The sequence below is a fragment of the Calliopsis andreniformis genome, chromosome 11, assembly GCF_051401765.1.
Source record: "Calliopsis andreniformis isolate RMS-2024a chromosome 11, iyCalAndr_principal, whole genome shotgun sequence".
Taxonomy (NCBI): domain Eukaryota; kingdom Metazoa; phylum Arthropoda; class Insecta; order Hymenoptera; family Andrenidae; genus Calliopsis; species Calliopsis andreniformis.
In genome coordinates this window covers 20,283,515-20,295,469 of record NC_135072.1, presented here as the reverse complement: position 1 = coordinate 20,295,469, position 11,955 = coordinate 20,283,515, and the positions used below count along the sequence as shown (strand labels likewise).

The window sequence follows — 11,955 nt, the reverse complement described above, 5'->3', positions numbered from 1 at the left end:
CATAGCCATAGCGATAGCAGCCATAGCCATGGCCATAGCAGCCATAGCCATAGCCATAGCAGCCGTAGCCGTAACCATAGCAGCCACAGCCATATCCATTGGAACCATAGCCATAGCCATAGCATTAGCAGCCATAGCCACAGCTATAGCAGCCGTTGCCTAAGCAGCCATAGCCATAGCCATAGCAGCCGTAGCCATAACCATAGCAGCCACAGCCACATCCATTGCAACCATAGCCATAGCCATAGCATTAGCAGCCATAGCCATAGCTATAGCAGCCATTGGCATAGCAGCCATAGGCATAGCCATAGCAACCATAGCCATAGCCACAGCCATAGCAGCCATAGCCATAGCCATAGCCATAGCAGCCATAGCTATATCCATAGCAGCCATTGCCCTAGCCATAGGAGACATAGCCAATGCCATAGCCACAGCAGCCATAGCCATAGCCACAGCCATAGCAGCCATAGCCATAGCCATAGCCATAGCAGCCATAGCTATATCCATAGCAGCCATAGCCATAGCCATAGCAGCCATTGTCATAGCCTTAGCCATAGCCACAGCAGCCAATGCCATAGCCATAGCAGTTATAGCCATAGCCGTAGCTGCCATACGCATAGCTATACCAGCCATAGACGTAGCAGCCATACCCGTAAGCATTGCAGCCATTGCCATAGGCATAGCCATAGCCACAGCAGTCAATGCCATAGCCATAGCAGCTATAGCAATAGCCGTAGCAGCCATAGGCATAACAATAGCACGCATAGCGATAGCCATAGCAGCCACAGCCATAGCAATAGCACGCATAGCGATAGCCATAGCAGCCGCAGCCATAGCCATAGCCATAGCAGCCATAGCCATAGCCTTAGCAGCCATAGCCATAGCCATAGCAGACATAGCCGTAGCCATCGCAGGCATAGCCATAGCCATAGCCATAGCCATAGCAGCCATAGCCATGGCCATAGCAGCCATAGCCATAGCCATAGCAGCCGTAGCCGTAACCATAGCAGCCACAGCCATATCCATTGGAACCATAGCCATAGCCATAGCATTAGCAGCCATAGCCACAGCTATAGCAGCCGTTGCCTAAGCAGCCATAGCCATAGCCATAGCAGCCGTAGCCATAACCATAGCAGCCACAGCCACATCCATTGCAACCATAGCCATAGCCATAGCATTAGCAGCCATAGCCATAGCTATAGCAGCCATTGGCATAGCAGCCATAGGCATAGCCATAGCAACCATAGCCATAGCCACAGCCATAGCAGCCATAGCCATAGCCATAGCAACCATCGCCATAGCCATAGCCATAGCAGCCATAGCCATAGCCATAGCAGCCATAGCTATATCCATACCAGCCATAGCCATAGTCATAGCCATGGCAGTCATAGACATAGCCATAGCCACAGTAATCAATGCCATAGCTATAGCAGTCATAGCCATAGCGGTAGCAGCCATAGGCATAGCTATACCAGCCATAGACTAAGCAGCCATAGCCATAGCCATAGCAGCCATAGTCATAGCCATAGCCATAGCAGCCATAGGCATAGCTATACCAGCCATAGACATATCAGACATAGCCATAGCCATAGCAGCCATAGTCATAGCCATAGCCATAGCAGCAATAGTCATAGCCATAGCATCCATAGCCGTAGCCATAGCAGTAGCCATAGCAGCAATAGCCATAGCCATAGCAGCCATAGCAGCCGTAGCCATAGCCATAGCAGCCATAGCCATAGCCATAGCAGACATAGCCATAGCCATAGCAGCCGTAGCCGTAGCCATCGCAGCCTTAGCCATAGCCATAGCCATAGCCATAGCCATAGCCATAGCAGCAACAGCCATAGCCATAGCAGCCATGGCAGCCATAGCCATAGCCATAGCAGCCATAGCCATCCATAGCACGGATAGCGACAGCCATAGCAGCCGTAGCCATAGCTATAGCAGGCATAGCCATAGCCACAACAGCCATAGCCATAGCCATAGCCACAGCCATAGCCATAGGCATAGCAGCAGCAGCCATAGCCATAGCAGCCATAGCAGCCATAGCCATAGCCATAGCAGCCATAGCCATAGCCATAGCCATAGCACGCATAGCGACAGCCATAGCAGCCGTAGCCATAGCTATAGCAGCCATAGCCGTAGCCATATCAGCCATAGCCATAGCCATAGCCATAACAGCAGTAGCCATAGTCATAGCAGCCATAGCCATAGCCAAATCATCCATAGCCATAGCCATAGCATCCATAGCCATAGCCATAGCAGCCATAGCCATAGCCATAGCAGCCATCGCCATAGCCATAGCCATAGCAGCCATAGCCATAGCCATATCAGCCATAGCCATAGCTATAGCAGGCATAGCCATAGCAGCCGTAGCCATAGCCATAGCAGCCATAGCTATATCCATACCAGCCATAGCCATAGTCATAGCCATGGCAGCTATATACATAGCCATAGCCACAGTAATCAATGCCATCTCCATAGCAGTCATAGCCATAGCGGTAGCAGCCATAGGCATAGCTATACCAGCCATAGACAAAGCAGCCATAGCCATAGCCATAGCATCCATAGCCATAGCCACAGCAGCCATAGCAACAGCCATAGCAGCCATTGCCATAGCCATAGCCATAGCTGCCATAGCCATAGGCATAGCAGCAACAGCCATAGCCATAGCAGCCATAGCAGCCATAGCCATAGCCATAGCAGGCATAGCCATAGCCATAGCCATAGCACGCATAGCGACAGCCATAGCAGCCGTATCCATAGCTATAGCAGCCATAGCCATAGCCATATCAGACATAGCCATAGCCATAGCCATAGCAGCAGTAGCCATAGTCATAGCAGCCATAGCCATAGCCATAGCAGCCATAACCATGGGCATAGCAGCCATAGCCATAGCAATAGCACGCATAGGGATAGCCATAGCAGCCGCAGCCATAGCCATATCATCCATAGCCATAGCCAAATCATCCATAGCCATTGCCATAGCATTCATAGCCATAGCCATAGCAGCCATAGCCATAGCCATAGCAGCCATCGCCATAGCCATAGCCATAGCAGCCATAGCCATAGCCATATCAGCCATAGCCATAGCTATAGCAGGCATAGCCATAGCAGCCATAGCCATAGACATAGCAGCCATAGCTATATCCATACCAGCCATAGCCATAGTCATAGCCATGGCAGCCATATACATAGCCATAGCCACAGTAATCAATGCCATAGCCATAGCAGTTATAGCCATAGCGGTAGCAGCCATAGGCATAGATATACCAGCCATAGACATACCAGCCATAGCCATAGCCATAGCAGCCATAGTCAAAGCCATAGCATCCATAGCCATAGCCATAGCAGTAGCCATAGCAGCAATAGCCAATGCCATAGCAGCCATAGCAGCCATAGCCATAGCCATAGCAGCCATAGACATAGCAATAGCACGCATAGCGATAACCATAGCAGCCACAGTCATAGCCATAGCAGCCATAGCCATAGCCATAGCAGCCATAGCCATAGCCATAGCAGCCATAGCCATAGCCATAGTAGCCATAGACATAGCCACAGCAGCCTTGGGCATATCCATAACCACAGCCATAGCAGCAATAGCCATAGCCATAGCAGCCAGGGCAGTCATAGCCATAGCCATAGTAGACACAGCAATAGCCACAGCAGCCATGGGCATAGCCATAGCCATAGCAGCCATAGCCATAGCCATAGCCATAGCAGCCATAGCCATGGCCATATCAGCCATAGCCATAGCTATAGCAGGCATAGCCATAGCAGCCATAGCCATAGCCATAGCAGCAATAGCTATATCCATACCAGCCATAGCCACAGTCATAGCCATGGCAGCCATATACATAGCCATAGCCACAGTAATCAATGCCATAGCCATAGCAGTTATAGCCATAGCGGTAGCAGCCATAGGCATAGCTATACCAGCTATAGTCATAGCAGCCATAGCCATAGCCATAGCAGCCATAGTCAAAGCCATAGCAATAGCAGCAATAGTCATAGCCATAGCAGCCATAGGCATAGCTATACCAGCCATAGACATATCAGTCATAGCCATATCCATAGCAGCCATAGTCATAGCCATAGCCATAGCAGCAATAGTCATAGCCATAGCATCCATAGCCATAGCCATAGCAGTAGCCATAGCAGCAATAGCCATAGCCATAGCACCCATAGCAGCCATAGCCATAGCCATAGCAGCCATAGCCATAGCAATAGCACGCATAGCGATAACCATAGCAGCCACAGCCATAGCCATAGCAGCCATAGCCACAGCCATACCAGCCATAGCCATAGCCATAGCAGCCATAGCCATAGCCATAGTAGCCATAGACATAGCCAGAGCAGCCTTGGGCATAGCCAGAACCATAGCCATAGCAGCAATAGCCATAGCCACAGGTGCCAGGGCAGTCATAGCCATAGCCATAGTAGACACAACCATAGCCACAGCAGCCATGGGCATAGCCATAGGCATGGCAGCCATAGCCATAGCCATAGCAGCCATCGCCATAGCCACAGCCATAGCAGCCATAGCCATAGCCATATCAGCAATAGCCATAGCTATAGCAAGCATAGCCATAGGAGCCATAGCCATAGCCATAGCAGCCATAGCTATATCCATACCAGCCATAGCCATAGTCATAGCCATGGCAGCCATATACATAGCCATAGCCACAGTAATCAATGCCATAGCCATAGCAGTTATAGCCATAGCGGTAGCAGCCATGGGCATAGCCATAGCCATAGCAGCAATAGTCATAGCCATAGCATCCATAGCCATAGCCATAGCAGTAGCCATAGCAGCAATAGCCATAGCCATAGCAGCCATAGCAGCCATAGCCATAGCCATAACAGCCATAGACATAGCAATAGCACGCATAGCGATAACCATAGCAGCCACAGTCATAGCCATAGCAGCCATAGCCATGGCCATAGCAGCCATAGCCATAGCTATAGCAGCCATAGCCATAGCCATAGTAGCCATAGACATAGCCACAGCAGCCTTGGGCATATCCATAACCATAGCCATAGCGGCAATAGCCATAGCCATAGCAACCAGGGCAGTCATAGCCATAGCCATAGTAGACACAGCCATAGCCACAGCAGCCATGGGCATAGCCATAGCCATAGCAGCCATAGCCATAGCCATACCCATAGCAGCCATAGCCATAGCCATATCAGCCATAGCCATAGCTATAGCAGGCATAGCCATAGCAGCCAGAGCCATAGCCATAGCAGCCATAGCTATATCCATACCAGCCATAGCCATAGTCATAGCCATGGCAGCCATATACATAGCCATAGACACAGTAATCAATGCCATAGCCATGGCAGTTATAGCCATAGCGGTTGCAGCCATAGCAGCCATAGCCATAGCCATAGCAGCCATAGCCATAGCAATAGCACGCATAGCGATAACCATAGCAGCCGTAGCCATAGCCAAAGCAGCCATAGCCATAGCCATAGCAGTCATCGCCATAGCCATAGCCATAGCAGCCGTAGCCATAGCAATGGCACGCATAGCCTTAGCCATAGCAGCCGCAGCCATAGCCATAGCTGCCGTAGCCAAAGACATAGTCATAGTAGATAGACGCAATAGCCATAGCAACCATAGCCATAGCAGCCATAGCCATAGCCATAGCCATAGTAGCCATAGCCACAGCCATAGCTGCCATACCCATAGCCATAGTCATAGCAGCCATAGCTATAGCCGTAGCAGCCATAGCCATAGCCATAGAAGCCATAGCCATAGCCATAGCCATAGCCATAGCCATAGCAGCAATAGCCATATCCATAGCAGCCACAGCTGCCATAGCCATAGCCATAGCACGCATAGCGATAGCCATAGCAGCCGTAGCTATAGCCATAGCAGCGATAGACACAGCCATATCAGCCATTGCCGTAGCCATAGCCACAGCAGCCATAGCCAGAGCCACAGCCATAGCAGCCATAGCCACAGCCATAGCAGCTATAGCCATAGCCATAGTCATAGCAGCCATAGCTATAGCCGTAGCAGCCATAGCCATAGCCATAGCCATAGCCATAGTAGCCATAGCCACAGCCTTAGCAGCCACAGCCATATCCATAGTCATAGCAGCCATACCCATAGCCATAGCAGCCATAGCCATATCCATAGCCATAGCAGCCATAGCCATAGGCATAGCAGCCATGGCCATAGGCATAGCAGCCATTGCAATAGCCATAGTCATAGTTATAATCATAATCATAATCATAATCGTAATCATAATCGTAAACATAATTATAGTTATAATCGTAATCCTAGTCATAATCATAACCATAGTCATAATCATAACCATAATCATAATCGTAATAATAATTATAAAACAATGACAACAAGAACGACAACGACATTTACAAGACGTTTGTATCGCCCCTTTTTACGGTTGCTGCTCTGGAAACACGTCGCAAACAATGCAGCCTATCGACTAATGTTATGTGAAACATTAAGGCTCAAGTCTGCAACCAGTAAAGCGTACTCGACAATCGCGCAAAGCAGCTAAACGAGTAGATTTTACATATTGTAAATAACTCAAGGAACCCTGAAATAAAAAAGAAAAAAAGCTTTCCAAACTCAATCGTTTCTGTTTTTCTCCTTAATAGTATTTCTAAAAATGAAAAGAAAGTCAAATCCTAAAATTAAAGAATTATTTTTCAATAATATAAAGAGGCACATGCATTTCAAAATAAAAGCAATAGAGAACGGAATCAAAAGCATTAACGAAAAACATCTTGTAGACTTAATCTAATTTAAACGTTTTATGAAAATGCTTTTTAAGATGTCCTAAAAACATACTGATTTGTAATGATCAAACATCTCAGGAACGTCTCATCGCCATTTTTTTTTTAGAACTTTACCGGATTGCTTTTAGACACTTTTACTCATGCATCTCTGTGCTACGTATGAGGTTGCGTACATCCCTAAACCGTACATGCGATAGAGACACACAGTATAAATTGTATACATTAAGAAAACATATCGGTTTGTCACACACACACACACACACACACACACACACACACACACACACACACACACACACACACACACACACACACACACACACACACACACACACACACACACACACGCACACGCACACGCACACGCACACGCACACGCCCACGCACACGCACACGCACACGCACACGCACACGCACACGCACACGCACACACACACACACACACACACACATATGTATAGGTGACACATATCACCTATGTATAATCGATATTTAGTACATAATGCGCCCTCAACCTGGCCATCAATAAAACTAACTGTAACAAAAATTAAATCCGTCACAGAATAGTATTTATCGACATTTATCGACATTTAACGATTGATACGACAAAAGCACTCTAAAAGCAACGCTTTCACATAATAATACAAAATCATTTATCCGCAAGAGTATATTTGCATTCCATGAAAGATATTAGATTATTAACCAAATTTATACAGTTATCGAAATAAAAATATTATTTATTTTATATTGGAATACAATTGATGTATTTTTCCTTCATCGACAAGTTTGTCTATCTGTGCGAGATATCCGTTGACCAAATGTTTAACGTCCAGAAACTTTCCCCAATTACTACTTTTACGACGAGCAGTTCCATATTTCATCCTTCCGAATGCATCGAAAGGACTTGAACGGTAAGCGCGACACAACCCTTGCGACCTTCGGCTTCGGTGTACCGCTGAACTTGCAGGCCAATACCTGTGATAATAAACGGCCACATCTGCGAGACACTCGTTGCCGTCTCCTACTCTAATTCGATATGCCTTTGCTTTTCCCCATGAATTTGCTTGTGACTTTTTCGACCCGAAGAGGAGACTACCACCTCCACAAAAAAAAAAGTAACCGAGGAAGATCTAACCTCGTTGGTGTCAACTAATAAATCAAATTCGAGTATTTCGACGAAACTACACCCCGTGAAGTCGCGCTGGAGGGATGCGAGGGCACGAGGAACGAGACTTCAGAAAAAATCACCAGTATCGATCGCAATTTCGCCGCTGAAGTGCGTAACATCCTGTTTTTATTTACGGAATGGCGCAGAACGATTCAAAATAGTCGATTGTCGGTCATTAAAAGTTCAAGTGCTCGTTTAGTGAAGTGATCAGTGCTAGTGACCACGTAGTGTTGTAAATGCAAGGTGTCTTCTTGAGGACTTGGACACCTGCGATCAGCGCTACCTGGGCATCATCCCCCAACGACCGGGATCGGTGCAGAGATCCGGTGGAACAAGTGTACAGGTAGCAAGTGAATTCTTCTCCGAATGGGTAAGTTTCACCGATAATAGTTATTACTATTATTAATTATTATTCGGTGCGCCATAATTAAAAAAATTAAAACTGATGTGTCCGTACTTTTCACCGATTGCAGCAACTAATACGTCCAACCTTCGTTCATTCTTTATGGAATAAGTATTTTTGTAGAGTTTTCAATGTTTTGATACCCAGTAAAATAATGCACAATCTGGTGAAACTACGGAAACATTGTTTCTTATTATCTTACTATAGCATTAGGTTAAACTTTACTTTGGGGAAATAAAAATTAATGGTTTTTTTTTACATATTTTCATAATACTGGACGAGCGGAATCCAAAAATGCAAATTTTAATTTTAGGAATCCAGCGGTTGAAAAGTTATGCGTATTTAGAGGTGAGCATTTTTAAACTATTTCACTAGCTAGTTTGACGCCATATTGGCTTCTACACGCTGCTCAGCCAATGAGCGGAGCCACTGGCTACGAGCAATTGCATATGGTGGTGACCATTTAAGCTGTATATACAGATGTTATGATTTCCCTTTTTTAATTTCCTTTCTAGTCTAGACATAGTGACGGACTAGAACCGAGTGATGAGATATACTAATTTCAACTAATTGAAGTCGTTCTAAGTGGTGACTGCGTGCAAAAACCAAATTCATTATATTATCAATTAAATGTATATTCGTTTCTAATAGCATCCATTAAAGATGACATCATATCAATTTTATTATATTTACAAAATCGACGCCATAAGAATTCGCATAAACGGTATGCAAATTCATCGTCGTGAAAACGAGCTCTTCCACGCATCCAGTCTTTCGCTGGTCGCCAGTTGGTCTCAATTTTTTGAGTGTGGGTACCATCGCTGGCTGTAATTAAAAAATTATTTACATTAAAAATTAGTTACAAAAATTATTTACAAAAGATTAAAATTGATTACAAAATTTAGTAATTATTTGGAATACGTGCCTCCTCACCCATTTCTTTGAAGCTTTTTTATACCATGTATCTTGATACGTGGATTAATTTTTCTAAATGAAATAATTGTCCCTCTCTTTTCGTTTTCGAGATAATAATTTTTATTTGCTTGAAAATTATGGTGGCAGGCCCAAGGCAGGTAGCAAAACGGGGATTTGAGTTGGGTTAGAGCTAGGGCGGCGAAAGAATTCGAATTCGGTCGCGCGAGAATGATTCCGTTAAGACCGTTTTGAACCGAACAGGAAATATATATATATATATATATATATATATATATATATATAAAATTATAGATACTTTATTATAAAAGTAAAAGTAAAAAATTACATTTAATTTCGACTTAAAAATTTCATTAAAGTAATAATCTATATATTTATATATAAATAAATCTTATTTTATTTTTAATTGCAAATTAAATGTTATAAATTAACTAATATCCATTTATTTTGTAGATTTAAGAATTAATTAATTCAATCTAAATAATTGAAAGATCATTCTATTCACAGTCCTAGAATTAATATAATTAGGACAAAAATAAAAATTATTCTTATTATAATTAAATAAGAATAATTTATTATTAAAATAACTGGGATAACTATTATAATTTCTACACCAAAAATTAAAAATAAAAGGGTAACTATAAAGAATTGATTAGAGAATGGCATTCGTGCATTTGATAGTGGATCAAATCCACATTCAAAAGGTGTATTTTTTTCTCGATTCTTTTTTTTTTTGTTCTGATAATATAGAATTAATAATAATAATAATTATTGGCAATAAAGATGCCAGAGTTGATAAATAAAGTAAATTTAAACTTATATATATTAAGTTTTCTTAAATTTATTAATTGGAAGTTAATTGTATTTAATTATACTATATATATTGAAATTTAAATTAAATTTAAATTATAAATATATTCATCAGTAAATTAGTGAATAAAGAATTAATCAAATAATATCAACAAAATGTCAGTATCATGAAGCTGCTTCAAAATGAAAATGATGGGTTTTTGAGAAATGGTCTTTGTGTATTCGTAGAAGACATGATATTAAAAAAATAATTGCTATATTTACATGAGTTCCATTGAATCCAGTAGATATATAAAAAATACATTTGTAAACTCTGTCGTTATAAGTAAATGAAGTTTGGTAGTATTCAATTAATTGTATAACTGAAAAATAGATTCCTAACAATACTGTATATCTTAATCGAGTGGATGAATTAATAATATCACTTTCTAATAAAGCATGATGTCTTCATGTAATTGAAAATCCTGATGAAATTAAAATGATTGTATTTAATAGGGGAATATCGTATGGATCGAAGGGAATAATGTCTTCAGGGGGTCAGGTTATCCCAATTTCAATTGACGGGGAGATTGCTGAATGTAGATACGCCCAAAAAAAGGAACTGAAAAAAAATAATTCTGAAATAACAAATAAAATTATTCCTAATTTTATTAAATCTAATACTATATATGAGTGCATTCCTTGAAATGTTCTTTCACGAATTACATCTCGTCATCATTGTTCTATAGTAAATAATATAGTAATTAATGATATAAATCGAATTCAATTGTTACGGGCGCAGTCCGTAACTCCGTTCGTTCGTATCGCTTCTCTTACGAACAGAATTCGTAACTCCGTCCGTCACATAAACAATCACCCCACAGGTTAGTCATGGGAGGTATTTTTATAGAGAAAAATATAATTCTATGCGTTCTAACGTCTAGTCCGAGCCACTACTCTGTCTGTGAATTAAATGTGCCGAGATAGTGCGAAATGGTAGTGTGGTCGCGATAACAGAGCGGCTGTGAAAAGGAAGCTCGGCCACGATGCGCGAGTATATCTAAACTTCTATTAATGAAATATCCAAGGAGGATAAAGGTAAATGGGTTAGGAAACCATCTAGTCCCATACGGGCCCCGCTATGCGTGATCGATTTTCCCGAGAGGTGGAGGCTTATGCTAATCCTGCATTTGGAAAGGTGAAGTAATCAGCACAAAGTATATATGAAGACAAAAGGAAAAAAAAAAATAAATATATTATAGTCTCTGAGATTGTAACAAGTTGTTGTTGAACTAACAACAAGATTAACAATAGATAATCGTATGCATAAACAAAGAAAATTGAAGAGGAAAGAACTGAAATGCACCACGGTGAATGAGCACACAACCGTAAAATAATTATAATAAGTATTATATAATATAATAAGATATTAATTACAATTATATGACGTTAATAAATGCACGCATCGTATAAAAGAAAGAAAAGAAAATATTCACATATGTGATCGCAAACGAGATATTAAACCGTGCTGTGCACGTGGACTATCCCGCGCCAAGGTGGCCGTAAGGACACCAAGGTAAATCCACGACATCGACTGGCGATATCGATGTCCCTCAAACCACGTGGCGAAACAAAAGGCGATAATTCATGTACAACAATGAGAAATCAATATATAATCAATACACAAAGAATATGAAACAATTCCAGACAATTATATATATATATAAATCAAAATCAGACAATATTCAAAAGACTCACGCAGTTGAAGAAATCAACGTAATCAATCCTTTTCCAAATAACAAATCCAATAGTAAGCCAAGTCAAATCCTTAAGGTGCGCCAGTTCGGTTGTAAGATGCAGTACGATACAATGTAGCTATGAATGATGA

The 11,955-nt window shown here is 42.4% G+C and overlaps 1 protein-coding gene across 1 annotated transcript; it reads right to left on the bottom strand.

The window, feature by feature from the left end:
* Positions 1 to 10,199: 10,199 nt before the first annotated feature.
* LOC143185368 (cytochrome c oxidase subunit 3-like) lies at positions 10,200 to 10,841 on the bottom strand (the record flags this gene model as incomplete). The annotated part of the gene is given in 1 exon segment (XM_076388295.1): positions 10,200 to 10,841. A coding segment is annotated over 1 exon segment (642 nt), but the record flags the coding sequence as incomplete, so codon positions are not given.
* Between the last annotated feature and the right edge of the window lie 1,114 nt (positions 10,842 to 11,955).